Raw genomic sequence first — 27,474 nt, 5'->3', positions numbered from 1 at the left:
CTTTTGACTTCTTTACAGCGATAATCTGGATATATGATCCTCTTATTTTTTGAATGCTACTTAAAAAAAAACCTGTGACATAAGAATGTAAAAAGGGAGATAAAGTAAATATTTAACAAAAAGAGGTTCCTTGCATGTCTTTGCTGGAACTCGCTTGACATAGAGGACTGGTATTTCAAGAAGCACAATTTGCTTTAAAGGGCTGTTGCTTATATTGCAGTATGTGGATGTATAAATGCTTATAATTGGAATGTGATACAGGAGAGGAGGAGGGGTGGGAAATGGCACAGAGGCAGGTAGAATTACTTGAAACTTTAGCTGCACTGATTATTTCAAAGCACTATCCAACACTCTAGGTGCTATAATCCAAGACAATACAACAACAAACCAATCCATAACATTGCTCTCCTGCTGGAAACCCACCTTCAAAATAATATGAACCCACCAGAAAAGAAATACGCTATTCTCCCAAAGGACATCTCTCCCCGCACTCCCCCAACCTTTTCACTCTCCCCAAAAGTGCAGGATAGAAGCAATTTTGCAGCTTGTCCAGGACAATGACAGATTCTGGTTATTTCAGACTAATTGAGATGTACATTTCAAACTGTTAGATATTGTAAGGTGCATTATTGATGTAGAAGATACTAATATCTGTAATTAAATCACTTAACATAGCCCTACCTGCTGCTACAGAAGAGAGAGAGAGATGGATATAACTGACAATTTTTAATTCTTGAGAGATGTTCAGATAGTAATGAAGTCCATGTAAGAACCTAGATAGTTGGTAGTTGCCATGGGTGGAGTGAATATGTGACTCTGTCAGGAACAGAAGAGGTGGTAACTATATAGCACAATTGATTGTGGCCATATTTGTGGTAACACCTGCACTGGGGCTGGAGTCACACAGAAAATGTGACAACTTTTTAAAAAGATTTTTCTTTTCTGCAATATAGGGACACTGGGGATGCATCTAGAACAAAACTCCACTCTGGTGTGGTTAGAGTCAATCGAGCAGCACTCGCTTACCCCAGATGGAAATTTGGCCCATGATCCTTTGAAGAACTAGACCCTTACTACAGGGACTATATTTACATTCTCATTGTTAATTTGTTTTTGGTTTTTGAGAGTGTTGTTTGAGATGGCAAGTAGCCCTTTTTGAAAAACAGAGCCTTATTTTAAAATAGCTGACATCAGTTATTATAATATACATACACAAATTATAATATAAACCTACACATTCTGTGGGCTCCAGGGTGTTTTCCTCAGATCTCCGTTTGAACTGCCTTGGGAAATGGACTGTGTGCGGTGTGTAGGTTGCACTCTGGCCTCATCGCTGTTTGTCATAGAGGTGATAAATCCAGCCAATAATGCAAGATTAATACCCTGAACACCACTTTCAGATATCCACATTAGTGTGTAAAGAGTAAATTATATCACAGAAATTATAGCTGGAAATGGCCAGCTAGGTCATCTGATCCTTTCCTTGCCAGTGCATGGCTGTCGCCTACATCATGTTTTCTTGTGCTTCAGCTCATCCAGTTTTAATTCTCTCTCCTAACAAGGCATCACAACTAATAGGTCTGACTGCCAGGACAATTATTCCTTGTCTTTATGTCTAATTATCCTGCCTTAGACCACCCTAAACAGTTCCTCTAATTCCTTGATGCATCATTTGCCTTCTGCAGATAGTTGTAGAGGGCTATCATGGCCACTCTTAATGTTACATCGGGCCTGATTCTCCATTGACTTCACCAGTGCAAAACAGGGGCAGAACATGCCAAGTCAGAACTGTGGCCACTGTGTGCCACAGTGGAACAGTACATTTATTTTACAACTGTAAATGTTCCCTCATGGGGACAGCACCCTCCTGACTCTGAGCAGGAATGCCATCTTCTGAGCAGCAGCAGCAGCATGCGGGTTTTAAGCAGCAACATGAGTCGGTGGGGACTGTCCAGAAGGATAAGTCCATTGACAGAGTTGGTGGGGACTGTCCAGAAGGATAAGTCCATTGACAGACTTCAGAATGCACAGTGCCTCTCTCTGGGGAAATAGGCATCTGTCCACCCAGGAAACTGTACTGGGAAGCCCAGAATAATCAGCTTATATCAATGGTTGCAATGCTTGGGCAGTCCACCCACAGTGATGTTATTTAAATTAAAGTGGAGCAGGAAAGCTGAGCATAGGAACTTGTGAAAAAGGCTGGCTATACCAAAGCAATGCGAAGAGACTCTTACAGTGCTATAAATCAGAACAGGCCAAACCTTCTTCCCTAAGTGGGTACCCCTTTTTCAAAAATGATCTCCAGGCTCACGCTATACATTAAGGATGAACTACTATATTTATATTGAATGTCCAGCTCCAGAATCTGTCTTTCAGATTGCTCAAGAGCGGGCCATCTAATAGATAGAGGGGCTTGCTGCCATGGTAAAGGACTCGAGTGGAGTAGAAAGAGCGAGAAATGCACGAAGCACTAATAGGCCGCAGGTGTCTTAAGAGACAGAAACGGTGAGGTTGTAGAGATGGCTGTGGTGCGGGGAAGGTTGTGGGTTTGCATTTTGCTCAATCTCACACTGAAAAGTCCCCTCCAGTTGACCTAACTGAAAAATGGGTACCTGATCCAACAGGCTAGGGCCATCAAAGGCAGTTAGATGTGATGCTGGCCACATCACTCCCTTGTGTACTGTTGGTTCTGAAACTGAAGCGTGTCAGCCCGAAAAGCCATTGGCTCAGGGGAACTTTGACTTTGTAGATATAGTGTTTCAACCTCTCCCATTAGCTAAAATGATATAGACCCTCATCCTATAGTCCTTATATGACAAGTGATAGTGGTCATATAGCTGATGACTGCACCTAGGTTGCGAAACCTTGATTTTACCAGAACAGAAGGTAACTCTTTTGCTTTAGAAAGGTATGATGTACTTCCCCCACTCTGGCACTACCTTGCCAGCACTCACTAACATATCAAGTGGGAGGCCATGGTCTCACCCTGTCAAGGGGAGATGAAGCACAGATGACAGCACTAACTATTCCGCCCCTTATAGTTCTTAGCAGTTAAAACCAAATTCTGCCTGCCTCCTGCAGAAGAACATACTCAGGCAAATGATCTCATTGAAGTCAGCAACTGTTTCCATGAGTACATACTCACCAGTGTTAATAAGGGTTTCACAAATAGGACCTACTGCATTGGAGGAAATTATTTAAATTCACACAAATGGACATTTAGCCTCTGCTTTTATTGCTTTTTTAAATTTGCCTCTGTAGTGAAATTATTTCTAGCCCCCTTCACACCATACTTCAGTGTGCAAAATGTTACCAGCAACCTCACACCCAAAAACAGAATAATGTTCCCAATTCCTAACTCCTGAAATAAGGGGAAAATCTCCCCTATCAAATGGCAGAACTACTTGAATTTAACATTTTCCTCTAAAATATTAATGGAGTACAACATAAACAATTAAATAGCTTTCAGTTAAATAATGCATGCATATGAACTGTTCATCCCCGAGTTAAGGATTCTTACTTGTGACAGTTTGGATAAATATATTATTCAATGTCAAGTTATTTCATACAATACATGATGTATAGTTTGCATCTGTTTCATAACATAATGGATGAATAATTGCATCTCACAGTATAAATATTGGAGCAATATGCATCATGAATTATAAACTTAATAGACCCTCAAATAATCCAGTGGTTATAAATCTGTGCAAAATATGAGTTTCAGTTTACCTCCTGTGTCAAATGTTGCTAGAAGATCGGTGTATAACAGCTTTTGGCAAATATAAGCCTAATACAATTAACACTAATTTCACTGTGGAACTGTTTCCTATTAACCATGAAGCTAGTGGGGACAGACTCAGGCACTTTGTCAGTTTCAGTGAGTACGCTTGGAAGGCATCATGTAGTCCAACCAATTTACAATAATGAGAAAAAACACTCTTTTGTACAAGTTGTTCTTTCATAGTGTGTCTCATTTCCCCCCCATCTTAGCATACTACTTTTATCAAACACATATATATTAGCTAAATGTCGTCATACAGTGGGCACGCTTCAAAAGTTGATTCTGATTTTAAAGACAGTTATGCTTTCAGACATATTCCCTGGTTTTAACATGGGAGAATAGCACTACAACCAGTAAGATCTCTAGAACTTTAAAGAATGTTTTGAATGTACTGACTGCATATCAAGCTGTGAGTGTTTGCTGAAAAGCAAGTTCTGATAGCAAGTAGTTGGCCTTGTTGTTAAGACACTGAACAGAAACTTGGGGTGGGTTCCAATTCCCTGCCCTTCCACAGATTTCCAGAGTGATCTTGAGCAAGTTACTTTTGACCTGATCCATCACCCATTGAAGATAATGGAAAGATTCCATTTACTTTAGTGAGATTTAGTGAGATCAGAAACCTTTTTCTCTCTGTGCCTCACTGCCCCATCTATACAATGGAGATGACACTTCCTTTCCCCCACTTTCTTTCCATCTCCTCTATTCAGATTGTAAACTCTCCAAGGCAGGGACTGTCCCTTACTATATTTGTGCAGCACCTGGCACAGTGGAATCTGACCAGACCTTAGTTGAGGGCCTCTAGGCACTACTGCAATATAAATGATAATAACGAAGCTGCAATGCTGCTGCTCTGTTTCTGTAGATACCGTGGGATGTAAAACAAGAGTCCTTATGAGAAATGATTATTTTAAAGGCCACCCAGGTAAATATTTCATGCTCTACCTAGCATAAAGTCATCTGTAACAACAGAAGGCATAGTGACCCAAGAAAATCATTGCATCTCTGCTGTTAAAATAAAACACAAATATTTTAAAACAAAGATGCCTTTGTATACAGATACAATAAAGAGGGATGTATTGAAGGAACACTGAAAGTGCACAGTGTTTATACACAGACTGTGAAATTAAACAGGACAGGGTAATTCTGAAACTGTGTTTCTCTTTCTTTCTTTATGGTTACTATCAGGTGGGATGAGGGCATACAAACATGTACTTGTAATTTAGATTACATGTTTCTGTGCAGACTAGAGGGCCTTTCATTGTATTGGTTTTGGGCAGGGGTGAGTTCAAAAGCATTTAAGGGATTTAGGAACACAAATTCCATTGAAATGCAATGGGACTTGTATTCTTAAATCTCTTAGATGTTTTAGAAAAATCTGACCCCAAATTTATTATGATGATTACACTGCAAGCTAGGAGTGGAAGCCCAGCTTCGGGATGAACTCTTAAAAATTGTAAGGGAGCCCAAACTGTTTTTAATTGTATTTGACTCTTCAGCAACTAAAGCATGGCGAGGCATACTTTGAACATATTGTAGCCTTTGTTCCCTATTTTTCCGTGCATACCAGAAACAGAGGAATAGAAAATGTGTGAATAAAAATGTGTGTAATCATCTGTGAAGGCTTAGGGTACCTGTGTAGTGCTTTATATAATTCACAATTGTTATATGACCAGTAATAGCTGCCTAATGTTGACATACCTTCTCCAGTTACTTTAGCTAACATTAACATTGTCAAGATCTGCAGAGTCCAAGTCAAATGGCAGAAGTATTTTAAATGTCTCCATTCACTTGACTGCTAATATTTGCGTACCATTATCGACATTTTGAAAGGCTTCAAAGTTGTCCCTAGTTACTCACAAAAAGGGTTTTTTTTCTCTCTCTGAAAATATTTAACTTTCCTAATACTTTGCAGATAATTATGTATATATGGGGAAAATCTGGGAAAACAAATCAGACAAGAAATGGTTTCTTAAAGAAGGTTTTTGCTATATAATACATTTCTTATGATGGCTTAAAAAAGAGCTTCATGATTACAAACACCTGTCCTATATAGGGATATATCTTTAGCCTGTATTTAAATGTACCTTAATATAGATTCTTCCTTAAAAATAGTGCATGATGTAAGCACCTTCGTCTGGCTTTATTTAACATGGAAAACTATCTAATTAAATTGGACTTAACAAACAAGCCTTGATTTATGTATTTCTTAGGCACCTAGATTTCCTATTAAAAGGCATAGGAGTTCTGGGTGTGTCAGGAAAGCAGGATCAAGCCAGAAAGGGTAGCCAAAGAGATGAAAACGTGGGGCCAAACCGCAGTTGGTAAAAATCATTGTATCTCCATTGAAGTCAATTATTTGCAGCAGCTGAGGTTCTGGCCTATTTCATGTTACTCTAAACCGGAGCATTCGAACACAGTTATTTTGTTGTATTAGGAAGAGCAGATTCCAGGGGCAACAAAATATTGGTTGCACATGGTGCCATTTATTTACCTTATATTTACAGATATTGTGCTCAGCCTTATGAGCGCTTAGGCTTACTCTGGGGTCTGTGGTGTAGAAGGATTTTTTTAACTCACCTATGGAATATTATATCAGACTCTGCATCTGCTGTGAGTAATTGATTTGGCAGAGAAGCTAAGCTGAAAATTTCCTTTCATCTTTTATTTCTTTACTTCTCAGTTTTCCCTCTTTTTTTGCTTTCCCTACAATGCCTCTTTTCTCTTTTCTTCTGTTTTTTATCATGTTGATGGTTCCAGATATCCTTGCTTATGCTGTCAATCACATGCCATCCTGTTCAAGAGTGTATGCCCCATGAAAATCACTTGGGATAGATTATTTTTATCCATCCTTTCAAAGGAAATTCAATTTAACAGTCATTTTGAATAGCCTAAAACGCTAACTTATTTGGCATCTTTATTTTAAATGAAAGCACCGGATTCTCTTCCTGTCAAAACACTGGATATCTCCATAGGAAGAATTCTACCAGTGCTTGGTTGGTTGGTAATAAGCATGTAGTGAGTGGTACACCTTAATAAATCAAGACTTCAAGAGGTCGATCTGTCTGTGTTTGATCAGAAAAGTGCTCTACTTATTTGAACCATGTGTACCTTCTAAAACACAGAGATTTATAAATCTTCTCTTTCAACTGTTAAACTGTTAAGAAATTAAATATAATTTAAGACATTTTAACTTATTTTTAGTAGATTCGCTCAGTAGAAACAGTGCCATATAATATTTATAAATAAAAACATTGGCTTTGCTTTGATAGGACAGTTAGATAATGTTCTCCAGGACTATTTCAAGTTGTACTCCACCAGGGTGTAACAATAAAATACGAATATTTTCACTTTTATGTTTGTATTGAAACTCTTTTTAGGAATAACCATGGAGGAACTAATGGTATGAAACTCCCTATTTTGCACTTTTTGCTCTGGAAAAATCCTACTATTACTACTAATAATAAATAAATAAATACCTACATCTTATATATTATATATCATCCATACATCTGAAAGTGCTTTACAAAAGAAGTAAGTATCATTAAATACTGAAGTCAGTGTGGAATTGTCCTGAGTAAGGAGAAAGAAGAGCTGAGGTGAGGGAGGGACTGTTTGCCCTTGGCCACTGTTTGAGAGGGCACTCAAATCAAGCTTTAACCTGGCACGCGGGGTCACAGTGCCACTCAGGTTTGGTCTGGTGGCCCCTCCTCCATGACAGAGGGGTGACCAGGCCAAACCTGAGTGGCACTGCGACCCCACACTCCAGGTAGCATTGCTCGGAGCAGGGCCCAGTGCCATGGGATAGCAGATGAACTACTTCTGTGTGGTGGGTGAAGTACAGGCTCACTCACCAAACTCATCTGCCCAGCCTCCCCTTGGCGGGATTCCTTTTGGAAGGGTGGGAGTGATCTCAGTTTCAGATTTTTCCCCAAGCCCCCAAAAAACCCTGCAGCCCTGCTTAATAGGAGACCAACTTTAAAATTCTCAATCTCATGTGAGTATACCATGCCCAGGCCAGCAGTCCCATTGAAGTTAAGGATTGCTCACATAAGAACTGCTGGAGCCGGGACCAAGATCCAAATACCATGGACCAGGATCTCTGCTGGTGTAGGGTAAATGTCTGTATGCAGATTTACACCAGTTAAGAATCTGGTCCACATTCTCCTGCAATACTCATATATTTCATTCCACGGTTATTGACGACAAACACTGAGGGATGTTGGGGCATGTTTTGTGGGAAGAGGCACATTTTGCAGCCCAACAAAATCTTTGGAGTCTTGGATGATCAGTGCAGATGTTGTGGTTATGGAGCCTTGGTTTGATCGCTTGCCAGCATTTACTGTCCAGCACTGAAATGAGTCCAAAAACGGAGCAAGATGTTGTGGGCTAACAATCTGTTACTGCACAGGAAACAGCCAGCTAATTGGAAATAAGCGTGGAATCGCTGCAGGAAGCTTGATTTGAAAACTCCAACAACAAACAAGTAAAGCTGGCTGGGCAACCCGATGCTGGCTGTGAATGCCAATTCATTACAAGCATGTTCTGGGGAAAAAATTGCACTTTAAAAACACAGGAGTCACAGGAAAAAAATAAGATGCTATTATTATTCTTATTTATAGTTGGTCTGATTCCTCTCCCCTCTGCATTGATTCATGGGTCAATTCCAAAACCCACTGAAGTCAATGGAAAGACTCCCCTAGGGCTTTGGATCAAGCCCTAAGGGAGAAGTTAATTGCAAGTTACAGTGGTTTAATACCAATAAAAGCAAGGTCAGAAACAGCATCCAAAAGCCTGCTAGGCACTTCTCTGGCATGTAGGAAGACAGGCGGATGCCCCAAAGAGATCACAGTCTACAGACAAGGAATGCCTGAGTCACCGTGCAGCAGCATTTGAGGCGATTGCACAACGGGTGCACACAGCTTTGTGGCATAGAGGCCAGCAGTGCGGGGACTCTGCACACTGGTGTGCAGGGAGCGTGTGGGGCAGCTGAGCGCGTGCGATGAGAGGTGCAATAGCAGCTGCAGCGAGACATATCTCCCTCTTTGCAGCCTGGGGATGAGGATTCCTGGGTAGTTCACAAGTATCCAGCCTAGATCCTCAGGCTGGTTGCTGAGCAGAGGATTTTAGCCCAACCACAAACAAGCAATGAACTCTGGACCAGGGGGTCTTTTTCTTTCTGAGCCCCCCCCCAACATACTATTAAAACTCCACGGCCCACCTGTGCCACAATAACTGCTTTTCTGCATATAAAAGCCAGGGCCAGCATTAGGGGGTAGCAAGCAGGGCAATTTCCCAGGGCCCCGCAAAGGTAAGTTGCTTAGGTTTTGGCTTCAGCCCTGGGTGGTGGGTCTCAGGGCTCTGGGTTTCAGCCCCATGTGGGGGGGCTTCAACTTTCCGCTCTGGGTCCCAGCAAATCTAATGCCAGCCCTGCTTGGCGGACCTCCAGAAACCTGCTTGTGGCCCCCCAGGGGGCCCCCGACCCCTGGTTGAGAATAGGGTGACCAGGTATCCAGTTTTCGACCAGAACACCTGGTTAAAAAGGGATCCTGGAGGCTCCGGTCAGCACCACTGACCAGGCCATTGACTGTGTGGTTGGCAGCGGTGCGCAGGCTCCCAGGAAGCAGCTGGCATGTCCCCCCTCTGGCTCCTACACGTAGGGGCAGAAGAGGGCTCCGCACGCTGCCCCCACCCTAAGCACTGCCCCCGCAGCTTCCATTGGCCAGGAACCGCGGCCAAGGGGAGCTGCGGGGCGGTGTCTGCAGACGGGGCAGCACACAGAGCCTCCTGGCCGCACCTCCGCATAGGAGCTGCACAGGGAACATGTTGCTGCTTCCAGGAGCTGCTTGAGGTAAGCGCCGCCCAGAGCCTGCACCCATGAGACCCTCCTCCAGTGCCCAAACGCCCTGCTCCAGCCCCCCAAGCCACTGCTCCAGCCCTGATCCCCCTCCCACCCTCCAAGCCTCTCAGTCCCAGCCTGGAGCCCTGCCCTGCACCCCAAATCCCTCATCCCTGGTCCCACCCCAGAGCCCGCACCCACAGCCAGAGCCCTCACCCCCTCTCACATCCCAACCCACTGCCTCAGCCTGGAGCCCCCTCCCACACTCTGAACTCCTCATTTCTGGCCCCACCCCAGAGCCCGCATCCCCAGCTGGAGCCCTCACCCTCACTCCTTCATGTACCCCAGCTCCCTGAGCCAGCCTGGTGAAAATGAGCCAGTGAGTGAGGGTGGGGAGAGCAACCAGCAAAGGAAGGGGGGAATGGAGTGAGCAAGGGCAGGGCCTCAGAGAAGGGGCAGGGCATTGGTGGGGCCTCAGAGGACGGGTGGGTCAACAGTGTTCAGTTTTATGTGAGTAGAAAGTTGGCAATCCTACTTGAGAACCACTGCTCTGTACAATGAAATATAAAGCTATAGGGAAAGCTTAAGAGCTGGTGAGCTCAATGGACTTGTACATTTGCACTAGCTAAGGATTTGGCCCTATGCCCAACCAGTTGCATATATAATGGTGGTTTATCTTGTTACAATATACACCGTTGTCATTTCTCTTAAATTACCAAGATCGGGGGGTAAGCGGAGGGAAAATTCTAGCCCCACTGAAACCAACGGCAAAACTCTTAATTCTGTGGGCCACAATTTCCCCCATGATGACTATATTTTTGTTTCATATTACATCTTTTCACCAGCTGTATCTATCCACCTACTCAGTTACCCAATTTCCAAGTTTTTGCTCTTTCACAAACCTTTCACTGACAGTATCAAATTGGAACAATGTGATTTGCATGTTGTACGAATAGTCTGACAAAACATACCTTCGTGCCTTGTTTTCCTTATTTTTTGTTAAGATCACGGTGTGGCTCTAGCCTCATTTACACCAGTTCTGCACCAGTGTAACTCAGTTTACTTCAGTGTAATTACTCCTGATTTGCACCAGAACCAAGGCGATCAGAATCAGACCAATGCCTTCCATTAAGTGCATTAAAAGAGAGCATATTTGATCTTTTTTCCAGCATACTGTTCTATCATTCTAAAATATCAGTATGGTCACACAAGACAATCTAACTTTAATCATTAATAAAGTGAGGAGGAGCATGGGTGCATGTCAAAAATTTATCCCAAATGTGTTATACTGTCACTTGTTTAAAACATGCATTACTTCAGTGTCATTATAATCCATTGAAAAATCAGATACTGAAAATGCTTTCCACTAGTTGAAAAGAACCCCCCACCCCTTTTTAAAATTAAGTTTCCATCGTTACAGTGAGTTGATGTTAAGTAGCAAAATATCAACACTGAATTTCTCTTCAAAAAGAATGAAATAAAATTGACGACTAGAGAATATTTTATTGGACTGGCATATATTCATTTGATTAAATTTTAAAATCTCTATGTTTACAGCCCGTTTAATGGTTTTATATTGTTATTTTTAATGGGAGCTATAGCTTCACTATGGAAAGCTATGAAGGGGAACTTTACTCCAGAATTCTACATGAGCGTACACTTTGGTTTCTATAGGAGTGGATGTAGTATCCGTACTATATATCTTGGCAGGTTTATAATATTTTATATTTCCATTGCATAAGACATAAAAATAGATCAGTTACAGTGCCATCTCCTGAATATGAACTACAATCACTAAGAAAGATAAACTAAATAGAAGACAGAGAAAAAAGTGAAAGATTAATTTTAAGCACGAACAGCTACTTAATGAGATCAGAGCACAATCTAACAAGCTTAACTATGTAAATGCATCTCATGTTTTTAAAGGTTTGATTTCTATTTCTATTGAATATTTGCAACCAAACCAAATTAGGAGGGGGAAAAACCCAAACTGTACCCAGCAATCTGTTACATGAATAGGATCACACCAGTAATAATCTTGTCCAATATTGTAAAAAGATAAGGAGAAAGTTCTGTTCTCCGTAAAGCACTTAGACCATCTAAAAGTACAATAATCACCTTATTTAATTTCAGAGATTTTTATGAAATGTGGTTTGTACAGATAAGGGAAGGTCTGTATTTGCAGTTGTGTTTGTGGGATTTATTTTTCCCTCTGATGTTTGCTGTACTCTGACTGCAGGCTTCATGTTCAAATCCACAAATTCCAAAGAAGTGTCTAGAAGAAAGTTGATTCCTCCCTGGGAAGAATCATCCATGGACATCAATGATCTATCCCTTTTGACTGGGACAAGTGCATTCTCCAAATGGAGCTTCTTAGCCAGGATCATCTGCTGTTAAAAAGAGATTGAGTCATGGGCCTCCTTTTAGTCTACATTAGGACTGTAGGTTTACAAGTATCTGATGTGGCAACCAATGTAATACCTTTTTCTGCTAGGACATTTGAATGTTGTAGCGCTGTGATAACCGGGAAGAGTGACAAATTGTGAATGTCCACAATTGACTCAAGTCCCTTAGTTTGTTACTGTCCTTAGCTGTATTGGTCATAACAGATCTAGGGGAAATCCTAGCTCCATGGAAATCATAGGCAAAACACACACTGACTTCAGCGGGGCCAGGCTTTCACACACATGCACACCCACACACCCCCGTGTTTATAAAAGGTAGCTGAAAGGTGAAATATCTTCCCCATTTTGCATATTAGCTGACTATTAATTCCTGTTTAGCATTCATAAATAGGAAGAGTTAAATCCTTGATGCTATGAAAGTGAGCTTATATTATCCCAGTTATGGAGTATAACTGAAGAGGATGTTTCTTGCAGCTATTAGGATATTGCTTTCTGTTTATTGCTCTATCCAGTTTCTGAGGAGTCTGCCTGGCTGCCATATTGTGGGTTAAAGTGGCTGCATACTTTAGCAGAGTTCCACACTGCACTCTCTCACAATGGCTTTTACTTCTATTTTGCACATTAACTGAAAATTTAAGTATTGCAGACTAAAAAGTATACGGATTCTTTTTGTGTATGGAAAAACAGAGTGGTAACTTTCAGCAATACCACTATCTGCGACTTCATAAGTTATCTCTTTTTTTGGTGTGATTCATTCTGATTCAACTCTGGTTGAGGTGAAAGCGTAGAGGTTGGTGGGTAAGAAAAGAAGGATCTTTTCCCCCTTTGATATGCTATTTAGGCAACAGTACAGCTATTCCTAGCCCAATAAATATCATTGAGATGCAGCTTCAAGTGTTCATCTGCAGTGTTTAAAAGCAGGATTGCTTTGAAGATTATGGGTAGGTCAGGGAGGCAGAATGACATTACTAATGTACTAGCTCATGTTCAGTGGCCAAGATTCCTTGTTTCCCAGGGAGAAAGAACTGTGCCTCCTGTTATCAATTTTATATGGAATATTGCCAGTTAAGGGTCCCAACCTTGTCAGACTGATCCAAGCACTTGTAAGATGATATTTTTATTTTGGTGATGGATTACTAGTTGTGGTTCCTGTGTATAATCATCTGCTCTAAAGTACTGATGGGTTGAGGATGAAGGCTGATTTTACTGTTACCATCCAATCAGGAAGAATGACACGTCCAGAGAAACTAACTGACTTTTATAGGCTTGAGGACTGGCTGAACTTTTTTCTTAAAACCACTAGTAGGTGGTTGTCCTCAAATTTGAAGGTTGTCTAATGAGTCTTATCCAGAAGGACTTTTTGATTCATCCGGTAATCATTTGTGTTACAAGTCTCTCAGGATCTTTCTCTATCCCTCTGTCTTGGTTTCTCTCCTTTTCATACATCTCGTTTTGGCAAGAGGAGTGAGCAAATTTTGGAATTTACCTGTAGCAAAAATCTGAATTAATTCATACTCCTTTGTGTTTTGCCAGGTTCTTGCCAAAGCTGGCTAGCTGTAATATTTGTAGTCCACAGCTAAACTGATAGTTAAAGAAATAAAATGTCATTCAGATTGTCTGCTCACATTACATGGACATCATAGATTACATTAGAGAATCTATTACATTATTGTTTGAGACACATGGCAACCTTAAGTGTTGCCACTTGTTATGAAGCAGGCCTGAGAGGTTCACCTTGCATACTCAGCTTGTTCAGCATGTCAGAATCATTTGTCAATGTCCCACATCTGGAAAGCATCTTCACTGGAAGAATGTGCGGCAGAATTAAGTAATGTGGGAGGTAAGATTGTATTTCTGCAAAAAATGTAAAGAGGGAACCGAAGATTTTTTTGAGAAGGCAAAAGAGGTGAGCGATAGACTTGTGTGGTTGTGATGTAATGCTACACAAAGCCATGTGCTTCTGTAGCTTTGTCACCCTCCTTAACAAAGTACAAACTGGAACAAGGAACAATCAGTATTTATGGTTAACAACAGAAGCCTATATAGAGGGTCTGCACCGGGGGATTGGCTTTTGAGGGTTGGGTATCAGGGTAAATGATTAGTCTAGGTGGCAGCATGCTTTGGCTATGCACTCAAAAATCACCACCTTTAAGAAGCTTTCTGTATTTAGAACACCAAGCATATTTTGCTGAAAGAAAAAAAAAGTGTTTTAATTTAAAAACTGGAGATGTCAAAATCAAATAGTTCCCAAGTTCATTCTTCTAGTAGGAGAAATATTTGCTCTAGCACAATCCTTGGAAGTTTGGAAGGATAGACACTATTTGGGAAATGAGCATTAAAACAGAGCAGAAATTAGCCATAGTGAATATAGCCTGGTATGGCTCTGCAAGTAGCCAACAGTGTCCTGTCCAAGAAAGAAGAGAGCTGCTGGAGGCCCAGCACATCTCATCATTTATCATTATCCTCACATACAAGGGAGAATAATCGGAATCAGTTCATAAAAAGTGTGTTTGTTATAAGAAAGAACTTGGCAAGTGAGATTGCCTTGAATATCTGCCAATTTGTGTCTGGAAGGCAGAGGACAGACCTGCAGAATTGGATGGGCATGGAAAACAGTGAGCACGGAACTGGCAAGTTTTGTTCAATTTCAGATACTGTAGTTCTTTTATGAAATATAGTCTACGAGCCCATAGTTGCTCTAAGCCTTTTATTGGTAAGTGAACTGACAGAGTCAATTTAGGAATGTGTAAATATTGAAACAACCATTTCTTTGTGTGCCCAGAGGAAGCAGAAAAATATTGTTCCTGCAGTAATGATGCTTTGCATTTATATGATACTTTTTATCTAAAGATTTCAATGAGCTAATTACACTGCCTGAAATAACTAAGTAGCATTCTACTAATCTTACAGATAGTTAAACTGAGACACATTGAGGTTGTGACTTGCCTAAGGATGGGAATGGAAGCTAACTGGCTTTACTTCCAGTCCTCTGTGCTAAACACTAAATGATACAGCCTCCTGAAATAGTCCTTCCTCTCCAAATGGAGTATCTTTTAAATGTCTATAGATCCATGTGAGGTGTAGGTTCATAGAAAAAAGCCTTTTAGCTCTGGCATCTATACTGGCTTATCAAGGGGGGAAGCTCCTCTTTAGCTCACATGGTACGTAGTAGCTTCTCCATATACAACACAAGGAGCCTGATTGAATTTTCATATAGAGCAGGTCCAGCCACCAAATGGGAAGCTCTGCTAATTGACTAAGTGTTACCTAGTGTTGAGCCACCAGTCTATGGTCCATCTACATTACAAGGTTATGGATGAAATTTTTGCCATCATTTACACGCATGCAGTCCCTATTGACTTCACACCAGTTTCCTCTAGCTTGTTTCATAAAGTTTTTGCACTCTCACCTTTTGCTTTTTGGAGTCCATTATTGTTTTATGGCTGTTTTAATCAGTGAGAATGGGACCTGGAGGAGCATACGTGTCTTCTGGATGTCCGCTATAAACACATTTAGACACAGGGGACAAATTTTCCTAGAGCTATTCAAGTCAGTAAAGTTACACCAGGGATGAATTTGGCCCAGGGCTACCAATTTTTAAATATGGATGCCTATAGGACATATAGGACAAACCTCTCATAATTAGACGTCCAGATTAGTAGAATAGGAGGTGCATATATTTCCCTCTTCCCCAGCCTGATCTTGAAAGATGCTAAACTCTCTCAACATCTCAATGAGAGATGAGGATGCACCTGGCATGACTGAGTTTTATGTACCAGTCTGTCGATTTAAATGCCCAAATGTAGATAGCTCATCCTATTTTGGCACTCACATTTGAAAACCAGTCCACTCTGACTTCTTGTGCAGACCTAACCAAGAGGCATATCTGTCAAGTGAAATAATGTCTCTGTTATGAGAATTTTGCTCCCAGGACAAGGTGCAGGTAAATCAGGAGAGTGTTACAAAGATATCTCTGGATCTTCTTCTGACCAGTGTATAACCAGAACGTTAAAATTCCATTTCTCTCACCCCAAGGCTGAGTCAAAAAAAGAATATATAGGGTTTTTATCACTGAAAAGGAAAAGCAGGAAGTGGTTGTTTGAGACAAAAATTGTATTTGCAGTTCTGGTTTGATCCTGCTTCTTATATAAATACAGACATATATAGATTGAATGTTTCTGAAGGATTTCATTTGGAGAGAGAAATTTTCTGTCCATGCAGATCAGGTACAATGCAGCACAGGGTTTCCGACATTTCACCACCAAAATAACCCACTTCTAATCGTAATATAACACTAGCCATGATGAAAAGGCTCTTCTACACAGGGACATTCAGGAAAGTTACAACAAATTAACTAAAGATGTTAAGCTAATGCACCTAAGTTAAAGTATGTTCACCCCCATGTGGATGCTCTCATTCAGAAGTAATGTGGCTTTAGTTTACTGTAGCTTAATTCTCCACATGAGACTGTCCAACATCAGTATTTTAGTCCTTTTTTCAGGCTTGAGTTTTACTTCTTCAGAATAAACCAATTCAGCACAATTTTCACCTATAAACAGGTCCCTTTCCCCAGCAAGAGCCTGATCTGCTCTCTAAAGGTGTCAATTCCAAGGCCCTCTTTCTAGGCATTAAAACAAGTCTCTCTGCTCCCTTTTGCTGAGCCTTTCCTCAAGCAGCCTGGCTTTCAGCCTTCCTGGTGTGCTCCTTGCAGGATTACACTCCCCAGGCCATCTGCCTGGGATCTAAGGAGGGCCTCTCTGCTCCCTTCTCTCCCTGAATTCAGGCTGCTCTTTAACCCAGTAGACCTGGTATTGAGGGTACGTCTATACTGAAAAAACAGGCAAACAAAAAGCCCTGCAGCAGAAAGTCTCAGAGCCTGAGTCAACTGACTCAGGTTCATGCTATGGGGCTAAAAATAGCCGTGCAGATGTTCCTGCTTGGGCTGGAACCTGGGATCTGAAACCCTCTCCCTTCACTGGGTTTCAGAGCCCTGGCTGTAGCCCAAGTGGGAATGTCTACCCTGCTATTTTTAACCTCGTAGCCTGTGAGCCTTGAGCCTCGAGTCAGTTGACCTGGGCTCTGGGACTCATGGCCATGGGTGGGTTTTTTGATATTTTTATTTTGTGCAATTTATACGTACCGTGAATCACCAATCTTCTATCATCTGACCCCAGGACTTATTCCCTTCAGCAGGAGAGAGGGAGCATGAGCCTGGGAGAGGGAGTAGGTTAGCCCCAGCCCTCCTGAAAGGTCAACTCACCATGTGGCAGCTACCCAAAATCCATAGTTGCCTTTGAAAATGTGGACATATAGGGTACAGGATGTCTGCTACTCTCATTGATTTCAGTGGCAAAATTTCCATTGAATTCAATGGGAGCTGAGTTGGGCCTTCAGCAGAAAAAAAACATGAAAGGGATGAAAGGAGGCAGTGTTACTGTGAAGTGACTAAGAATATACTTACTTATCATTAGGGGCTTAACAGACATGCAGCTTGGTGGGGGGAAGTGAAGGCTGGGATAATTTATCCACCAGAGTCTGAATTTCTGGCAAATGACTTTCCATTGATTCATCCCCCTTTTCTCATTTGCAGTTAATGTTTTAAAGAGTTGATTCCCTTTTCTAAAATGCTAAAGAGGAAACATTTTGTTTTTCTGTCACATGGTAGATTGAGCACAAAGATTACAATGTACAAATCCACTTCCAGATCTCCAGGACATTTGGACAGTTTTGAAAATAGTTCCCAAGTGTTCTGTGTCTCTTTCTTACTAGGCGTTTTTAAGATTCAGAATATCTTAATGTCCCCAAAACCTTTTACCTCGTTCCCTGGAAAAACATAAAAACAAAGTCTTGAAACTAAGTTGTTGGGTATTGATCATGCACACTGGTTGTATTTCAGAGCTCTGGGATTTAAACAGGACATCAGTCTTTCATAGCCCATCTGGATACCTTGGTCTTCACACAATGCTGCTGGATGAATATCAAGAGCGACTGTTTGTGGGAGGAAGGGATCTTGTGTATTCTCTCAGCTTGGACCGAGTCAGCGAGAACTACAGAGAGGTGCGGAAACATAAAATAGTGCATGGCATGTGATTCTGCATGAGAATAACTTCCCAGGGCTGGGGTACTTGGATGGCTCAGGTGACTGGAAATGGGATAGTGGATGTTTTCACGTTTAAAGGGACACCAAGTTAAAATTGAAATTTCTCTTATTTGTTTTTAAACTAAATTAATACCCACAATCACTTGACCTGCAAGAGATTGGTGGAAATAAATATTTCTGACACTATTTCAGCTTGTTTATTTTGTGCATTCGACAGCATTTTGTTTACAGTTGAGTTAACTGTTTCCCTCATGTAGTCTTTCCCACAGCAATGGGGGGAAGGGAAAGCATTTCAAAAACCACAGAAATACACAAATTGGAAGGGGCCTAGATTTCAAGTTGACTGTGTGCCTTTAAGTCACTGGCTCAAAGCTAATCCAGGTGAGCAGTGACTGAAAGTTAGTATCATTTGTAGCCTGTTCAGTGGTTTATGGGAGAAGACTTGGTGGTTTCTACTGGAAAGGTTTGCACGTTACAAAAACATTGCTTATAGTCTAAGTGGCAGTCTAAGTGGAGAGGCCTCCAATGAATGGGGATGGAGACTGAACTCCTTTCTGACCCCTGAGGCTCAGATTGGAAGCACATTGACAGAGCAGTGTAAGGACAGGTCCACAGTCCACACTGCACTTGGCTGCTCTGTGGATAAAGGATTTTAAAATCTGGCCCCTTTCAACAGCATCAAATTCACTTCAAAATAAATAAATACAACACCATTAGAAAAATATCTTTAACTGATTTCCATTGTGTACCAACCCTTAGACAATGAGCAGCTGATGCAAATACTCAGGAGACGTGTATTAACTCGGCTATGTAGGAAATTAAATGCTAGGACTCCACAAAGCACAGTGATACACACAGGGCCTTACTCTTCCACTGTAAGATGGGCGTTAACTGCCCTTGCATTTGGTAGAAATTGCTCATATCCTGTAATCAGAGTAGCGTCCAGGGATACAAAAACATTTAAGAAGTGTCTGTTTCTATAAAATAACCAATCTTTCAATTAAGAGTAAATCAGCATAAGAAACGATGACAGCATAGAACATTTTGTGCTTCTGTCCAACCGTCTTAACCATCTTGTCCTATCTGGACACACTCTTTGGGCTCTCATTCCAGTGACATTAAAAGAAAGTTTAGCCATTTACTCTGAAACTCCACCCTTTGTCTGGAGGCCTGTGCACAGGGTATATCAGATTAGTGGCAATTTTTTTTTAATGATATGCGAAAAATCAGAACCTGGAATAAATGTTCAGCCTGACTGAACATATTTGGAAACATGACCTCACTGGGCTCGGCTCCTCAGAATTCAACTTTCATGAGCTCTTTGGCTTTTCCTGTCGGTTATCCTAGAGTGCATTGCAGATATCCACTCCAAAGTCGAGAGGGCAGAGTAGAGAGACTTTGACTGCTGCTAGGTCCAACAATTTTATCAGCAAAGATGTAGGTGAAAGGAACTTCATCAGACTTTTTCACATTAGAAATTTAGAGTGAAGTTTGAGTGATCCGGTCCATGCATTCCTACCTAAGGACCTCATCAAGCTGTAATTAATGACATATTAATTAGCCATTGAACTGTTCTTTCATGTTGCAAACACTCATTGAAGTTATCTAAGACATAGTTATAAACCAAAGAGAGTATAATTAGCATTCCAAACTGATACTATGAAGAGGAAAAAAAAGAGGAAAGGCAAATTTATCTATTTCAGTCCTATCTCTTGTAACAGGGACAAGTTTCCAGAAGCAGCAGGGAAATGTTTTAAAGCTAGTGACTCTGGACCACATTTCATAAATCTCCTTTTGTCTTTGGTATCCTTAAAAACTGTGAAAGAATTTTGTTGTTGTGTTCCCCATGTAGTGTTATACCATGGAATATGAAGAGAGTTTTTATTACCTCTGGCCTTAAATCTATAGATCCATGAGACTTGTGGATTATCTAGAAAAACAAAACAAAACCCCTTTCATCACAGGTGTATCCCCTCTGTCAGAAAACAAGCCAAGAATTCCTTAGAATATTCAGCTATGATGAGTCCATAAGGAGCTCCTCTGAGAAAAGCAAAAAGTACTGGGTGGATGTAAAATAATTTTTTTGTTTATTGACTGCCAAAATAATCCAGCAAATCTAAAATAATTTAATTGGTGGAGAATTTGGGGTGTGCACTCTGTGGAGCCTACATTTTAAAGACATCTATTCTGTTCCCCAGAGTTTGATTCCCTAACGCCACCAAATTTCAAATAAAAGCCTGCAGTGTAGAGTACATTTGTACCTGTAAGTGACCACGTATGAATGTATTTCTGTTTCTAACCACATTAAAAACATCTTCATTTATTGTCTTGGGCACCTTTTACATCATTTTAAGAATCAATACAATTAAAACCAACAACAAGCTCTCAGGAGGTCTCTTTAGGAGACCTTGGTTCAACCCCAGCAGGCTGTAGACTTCCCATGTGACCTTAGGCAAGTCATTTAATCTCTCTGTGCCTCAGTTCTCCATCTATGAAATGGGGATAATGATACTTCCTTTCTCTTACCTGTGACTGTCTTACCTATTTGGATTGTAAACTCACTAGACCAGGTGTTTCTCTTTTTATGGCTATGTACAACACTTAGCATAATGAGGCCCTGGTTTCAGGAGTGAGTTCTACCTACAGGTCACACACAGCTGTTTTTTGTCATTTATAAAAAATGTTAAAATTGTTAGTGTATTCTACAGAAATAATTCTGAACACTACAGCTTCCAGTGGTGATACTCTAGTGTTCTGGACCTTGTCTGGAGAATGCCATGGTATTCTGCAGAGGTTGGGGAGTGATGGGGGGAACAGGGGGTAGAGAAGCGGTGATCTGAGAAGTGGAAGGTGCATGTCAATAGGTTCACAGGACTAGTTCACAAAATGGTACAAGTGTTCAGATGCTTCTGTATACCTTGTGAGGCCTCCCTCGTATGACCCTCACTGTCCCGGGATTTCTTATTCCCCTTGATACCACTTTTTGCATCCAGCTCTGCACACATTTGGGGTCTGAGACAAAGCCCACAAGGCCTATCATTTTCTAACAAATCTTAGGAGAGGAGGCCTGTGTGCTGTAATGTATTATTTGTATTACTGTGGTGGAGTTTCCGTCTCTTGAAGTCTTCAAATCAAGGTTTAACGACTGGTTGCCTTTCTGGAAGGTATGTTTTAGACAAACACCAGTTATTGGGTTCAATACAGAGGTAACTGGGTGAAACTTAATTGGCTTGTGATATACAGGAGATCAGACTATATGATCTTCTGACCTTAAACTAAATGAATCTGTAGATCATAAGACTTCCCCAAACTGACCTAGACTTTGGAAGAAGTGAGGGAGTTGTTCTGAGATACTAGGCATGGTTCCAGCTCTGATTAAAACATTTCCTCTGCCTGAATTTGCTCAGAGTGGTTGCTTTATGTGGAGTTAAACCAAGTGTGAGTATAGCCCAGGTGTCAGTGCAATCTTACCATTCCAAGTGCTTATTCCTTTGAAAAGTATATTTTTAAAGTAGCCTTTTCCTATCTTTTCATCTCACTATTAGCAGATAAAATAATAATCTGTGAGTGGAATACTGACAAACCTTAATGTCAACAGTCACTTCCCACTGTTTTTTTTAAAATGTTACCTGTGAATTTCCAAGCAGAAATCTTATTTTCGTTGAGCTGAAAATGGTATCACCCGAAGTGGAGACATTTTTGTTTCCAGTTCTTAAAGTGCTAGGAAGTGAAATCATCAGGCTAGTCCACCCAGGTTATTGTTTCACATATTTTTCATCCATACAAAGTGGAATGAAACAAAATTCTATAGCATAGATTAACTGAAAAGCCACTTGTGACATTTGGCCTTCCTTGCAATAATTGACACTATGCGGCTGAACCTGCCTTCAGTGAGGTTAATAGCTAAATTCTCATTTACCTCAGTGGGAGCTGAATTCTATCCTAAGTGATGTTTAGAGCAGGAAACAAGTGATTTTCAAATTGGTGTTCAATGGAAAAGTGTTTAAAGTCTTTGGATATTAAGTGGGCACAGTTGTACTGAATTAGTACAAAATGCTTTGGTGCATGGATTTCCCTTCAAATCAGAGAACGTATATTGAGTTTCCTCTACTATCTGATGGAGAAGACCGCCAGCTGTAATGCAGGAGAAATTAAATGCCTCCTTATAGACCTGTATAGTTAACTTGTATAGTCAGAAATCTTTTGGCAAAAATTGGAATATTTAGCTTAATAACTTCTGAAAATTGGACTATTACAAAACATTATGAAATATTACTGTATAGAGTGTAGCAACAAAAACTGTACATTGAAAGTGGTGACTCTTTTAACCCAATCCAAAGAGGAAAAGCTGGATTGGCTGTGAATTATACACTTTTATATCCCCACTTGAATGATCTTGTGTTATTTCAGATACATTGGCCCAGTACACCCCAGCAGGCAGAAGAATGCACAATTAAAGGAAGAGATGCTGTAAGTATAATTAATTGCAAATTAATTACCTTTTAATTACAGATGGGGTTGAACCAGTAACTTGGATCGAAGCATCCTTTAATTTTCGAGTGTTCAAAATCCTGATCCAATTCTGAATGTTGCCATGTAGATCTACAGCTCAGATCCATTGAAGTGAGCTGTAGCTCATGAAAGCTTATGCTCAAATAAATTTGTTAGTCTCTAAAGTGCCACACGTACTCCTTTTCTTTTTGCGGATACAGACTAACACGGCTGCTACTCTGAAACCTAGCATGACTATTGTTAGCACATTAAGTCACTGGTTTAATTGCTTTCAAGACTAAGCAGTAACTGAGCAGTGAACACACTGGCTGCTACCACCACACATGGGTTTTCTCTGGAGGTTTCACACCTGGTAATGGACAGGCCTGGCACTGCTTAGTTCATGAGATGTAATAAGATTGGCATCAGAGTGAAAGCCATTTTCTAATGGACATTGATAGTTCCGTTTCTTCTTTTTCTCATGAAAGATCTCAGTTAATAAGGACGATTGAGGAAATCAGAACTTTCTTATCCCCACAAATCCATTTCAACCAAATCTCGCTATTTTCCCACCACAACAATCCATTCCTTACTTTCTGACCCACATGCTGAAATTCTCATCTGATTCCATATTAACGTCTATTTTAAATACTACAACCTCTTAATTTTAGGCCTCTCTGATACTAACTTAGCCATTGCCACCCCCTCCACAATGTGACTGCTAAAATTATCTCCCTCATCTCATCTGTCATTCTGAACATATCACCTCTAGCCTTCCCTTCAAGTTCTGCACTGGCTTGAATAATGGCCTTGTCTCCTATCACATCTTCCCTCTTCATCCACTGTTGATTGCCAGTAATGCCAGTCTAGACACCCGATTGATTTTTCTTCTTCCATGCCTATCTCCCTGCCTTTGTCCATATTGCCATGTGCATGGAATATCATTGTATCCTGATTCACCACGCTGCAGCCTCTCTTGATTCTAATCTCTCCTAAAGACTACTTATTACAACATACCCACAAGAAGCAAGTTAAATTAATAGTAATATATAAAATACACCATAAGTTACATCCACCCCTGTGGTCTGCTATCCCCACACAAAGCCTGTGGGACTTTACTAGGGAGCAGTGCAAGGATGCCGGGGCTCACACCTATGCACAGCTCCCATTTGGCACCATAGACTGAAAATTCTTAGGGGCATGAATGATGTATATTTTTGTACAGCATCAAGTTCATTGTCAGAACCTAATGAATGCACTCACCACTGAGGTTGCTAACACTGGACGAGAGGATTTCAAAAGGCCAGAGATACTTTTGAGGTGTGAAAATACAGCAGACAGTCAAGCGCAAACACAGCCACAACAAATATTGTCGGTGACACCTAGGAAGCTGTAAACATCAATGGTCAACACTAGCATGAAAAACATACTACTCATCCACCTGGGGGGCATGGGAGCACCAGTTTTGAGAAATGAACAACCAAGCTACCTCACTCCTTACACACCTGAAGCTGAAGTGAACCTTGCTGAAGTTGCTTAAATGTTCAGTAAACCCTTTTCAGCCCTCATTTCACTGAGGTTACCTGCAATAGCAGGAGACTGGACTTGATGACCCAGGATCTCTCCTCCAGTTCTATATCCTATGTTCATTTGATTATGAGGAGATAGTTAGATAGATAGATAGATAGATAGATAGATAGATTAGGAGAGATTAATAAGTCTGGGACTTTTCAACTTGGAAAAAAAGACGACTAAGGGGCGATATGATAGAGGTCTATAAAGTCATGACTGGTGTGGAGAAAATAAATAAGGAAGTGATATTTACTCCTTCTCATAACACAAGAACTAGGGGTCACCAAATGAAATTAATAGGCAGCAGGTTTAAAACAAACAGAAGGAAGTATTTTTTCACACAACGCACAGTCAGCCTGTGGAAATCCTTGCCAGAGGATGTTGTGAAGGCCAAGACTATAACATGGTTCAAAAAAGAACTAGATAAGTTCATGGAGGATAGGTCCATCAATAGCTATTAGCTAGAATGGGTAGGGATGGTGTCCCTAGCCTCTGTTTGCCGGAAGCTGGGAATGGGCGACAGGGGATGGATCACTTGATGATTACCTGTTCTGTTCATTCTGTCGGGAGCACCTGGCATTGGCCACTGTCGAAGGATGGGATACTGGCCTGGATGGACCTTTAGTCTGACCCAGTGTGGCCATTCTTATTTTCATGTTTTTGTGATTTTGAAATCAATCTGGAAGCAGAAGGGGAAGGGGAAAAACATGAGAAGGACCTTTCTTGTGGTGCTTTCTTCCCAATAAGAAGCAGGATGTACCATGAAATCATAGGATAAGGCCTATTGTCATAAGAACATAAGAATGGCCATACTGGGTCAGACCAAAGGTCCATACAGCCCAGGATCCTATCTGCCAACAGTGGCCAATACCAGGTGCCCCACAGGGAGTGAACTTAACAGGTAATGATCTAGTGATCTCTCTCCTGCCATTGATCTCCACCCTCTGACAAACAGAGGCTAAGGACACCATTCCTTACCCATCCTGGCTAATAACCATTAATGGACTTAACCTCCATGAATTTATCCAGTTCTCTTTTAAACCGGTTATAGTCCTAGCCTTCACAACCTCCTCAGGCAAGGATTTCCACAGTTTGACTGTGCGCTGAGTAAAGAAGAACTTCCTTTTATTTGTTTTAAACCTGCTACCCATTAATTTCATTTGGTGGCCCCTAGTTCTTATATTATGGGAACAAGTAAATAACTTTTCCTTATTCACTTTCTACACACCACTCATGATTTTATATACCTCGATCATATCCCCCCTTAGTCTCCTCTTTTCCAAGCTGAAAAGTCCTAGCCTCTTTAATCTCTCCTCAAATGGGACCCATTCCAATCCCCTAATAATTTTAGTTGCCCTTTTCTGAACCTTTTCTAATGCCAGTAGATCTTTTTTGAGATGAGGGGACCACATCTGTACACAGTATTCAAGATGTGGGCGTCCCATGGATTTATATAAGGGCAATAAGATATTCTCCATCTTATTCTCTATCCCTTTTTTAATGATTCCTAACATCCCGTTTGCTTTTTTGACTGCCGCTGCACACTGCGTGGAAGTCTTCAGAGAACTATCCACGATAACTCCAAGATCTTTCTCCTGATTAGCTGTGGCTAAATTAGCCCCCATCATATTGTATGTATAATTGGGGTTATTTTTTCCAATGTGCATTACTTTACATTGATCCACATTAAATTTCATTTGCCATTTTGTTGCTCAATCACTTAGTTTCGTGAGGTCTTTTTGAAGTTCTTCACAGTCTGCTTTGGTCTTAACTATCTTGAGCAGTTTCGAATTGTCTGCAAACTTTGCCACCTCACTGTTTACCCCTTTCTCCAGATCATTTATGAATAAGTTGAATATGATTGGTCCTAGGACTGACCCTTGGGGAACACCACTAGTTACCCCTCTCTATTCTGAAAATTTACCATTTATTCCTACCCTTTGTTCCTTGTCTTTTAACCAGTTCTCAATCCATGAAAGGATCTTCCCTCTTATCCCATGACAACTTAATTTACGTAAGAGCCTTTGGTGAGGGACCTTGTCAAAGGCTTTCTGGAAATCTAAGTACACTATGTCCACTGGATCCCCCTTGTCCACATGCTTGTTGACCCCCTCAAAGAACTCTAATAGATTATAGAGTAACAGCCGTGTTAGTCTGTATTCGCAAAAAGAAAAGGAGTACTTGTGGCACCTTAGAGACTAACATAAGCTCACGAAAGCTTATGCTCAAATAAATTGGTTAGTCTCTAAGGTGCCACAAGTACTCCTTTTCTTTTTTCTCTAATAGATTAGTAAGACACGATCTCCCTTTACAGAAACCATGTTGACTTTTATGCAACAATTTATGCTCTTCTATGTGTCTGACAATTCTATTCTTTACTATTGTTTCTTTGCTCTTGAGTGAATGCCATCTGGTCCGGTGACTTGTTACTGTTAAGTTTCTCAATTAATTCCAAAACCTCCTCTAGTGATATTTGAATCTGTGACAATTCCTCAGATTTGTCACCTACAAAAGATGGCTCAGATTTGGGAATCTCCTTAACATCCTCAGCCATGAAGACTGAAGCAAAGAATTCATTTAGTTTCTCTGAGATGACTTTATTGTTTTTAAATGGTACTTTTGTATCTCGATCGTCCAGGGGTCCCACCTGTTGTTTAGCAGGCTTCCTGCTTCCGATGTACTTAAAAACATTTTGTTATTACCTTTTTGAGTTTTTGGCTAGCTGTTCTTCAAACTCCTTTTTGGCTTTTCTTATTACATTTTTAGATTTAATTTGGCAGTGTTTATGCTCCTTTCTATTTACCTCACTAGGATTTGACTTCTGCTTTTTAAAAGATGCTTTTTTATCTCTCACTGCTTCTTTTACATGGTTGTTAAGCCACAGTGGCTCTTTTTTAGTTCTTTTACTGTGTTTTTTTAATTTGGGGCATACATTTAAGTTGAGCCTCTGTTATGGTGTCTTTGAAAAGTATCCGTGCAGCTTGCAGGGATTTCACTCTAGTCACTGTACCTTTTAATTTATGTTTAACTAATCTCCTCATTTTTGCATAGTTCCCCTTTCTGAAATTAAATGCCATAGTGTTGGGCTGTTGAGGTGTTCTTCCCACCACAGGAATGTTAAATGTTATTGTATTATGGTCACTATTTCCAAGCGGTCCTGTTATAGTTACCTCTTGGACCAGATCCTGCACTCCACTCAGGACTAGATCAAGAGTTGCCTCTCCCCTTGTGGGTTCCTGTTCCAGCTGCTCCAAGAAGCAGTCATTTAAAGTATCGAGAAATTTTG

The 27,474-nt window shown here is 40.8% G+C and overlaps 1 protein-coding gene across 1 annotated transcript in view; it reads left to right on the top strand.

The window, feature by feature from the left end:
* SEMA3E (semaphorin 3E) overlaps positions 1 to 27,474 on the top strand; it is a 269,325-nt gene that overhangs the window by 156,303 nt on the left and 85,548 nt on the right. Inside the window, exons 3-4 of the mRNA XM_074942565.1 lie at positions 17,922 to 18,082; positions 22,536 to 22,595. Of these exons, the coding sequence (XP_074798666.1) occupies positions 17,922 to 18,082; positions 22,536 to 22,595 (221 nt within the window). The remainder of the gene's footprint in view (positions 1 to 17,921; positions 18,083 to 22,535; positions 22,596 to 27,474) is intronic.

The sequence above is a fragment of the Natator depressus genome, chromosome 1, assembly GCF_965152275.1.
Source record: "Natator depressus isolate rNatDep1 chromosome 1, rNatDep2.hap1, whole genome shotgun sequence".
Classification (NCBI taxonomy): Eukaryota; Metazoa; Chordata; order Testudines; family Cheloniidae; genus Natator; species Natator depressus.
This window is presented reverse-complemented; position numbering and strand designations above follow the sequence as displayed.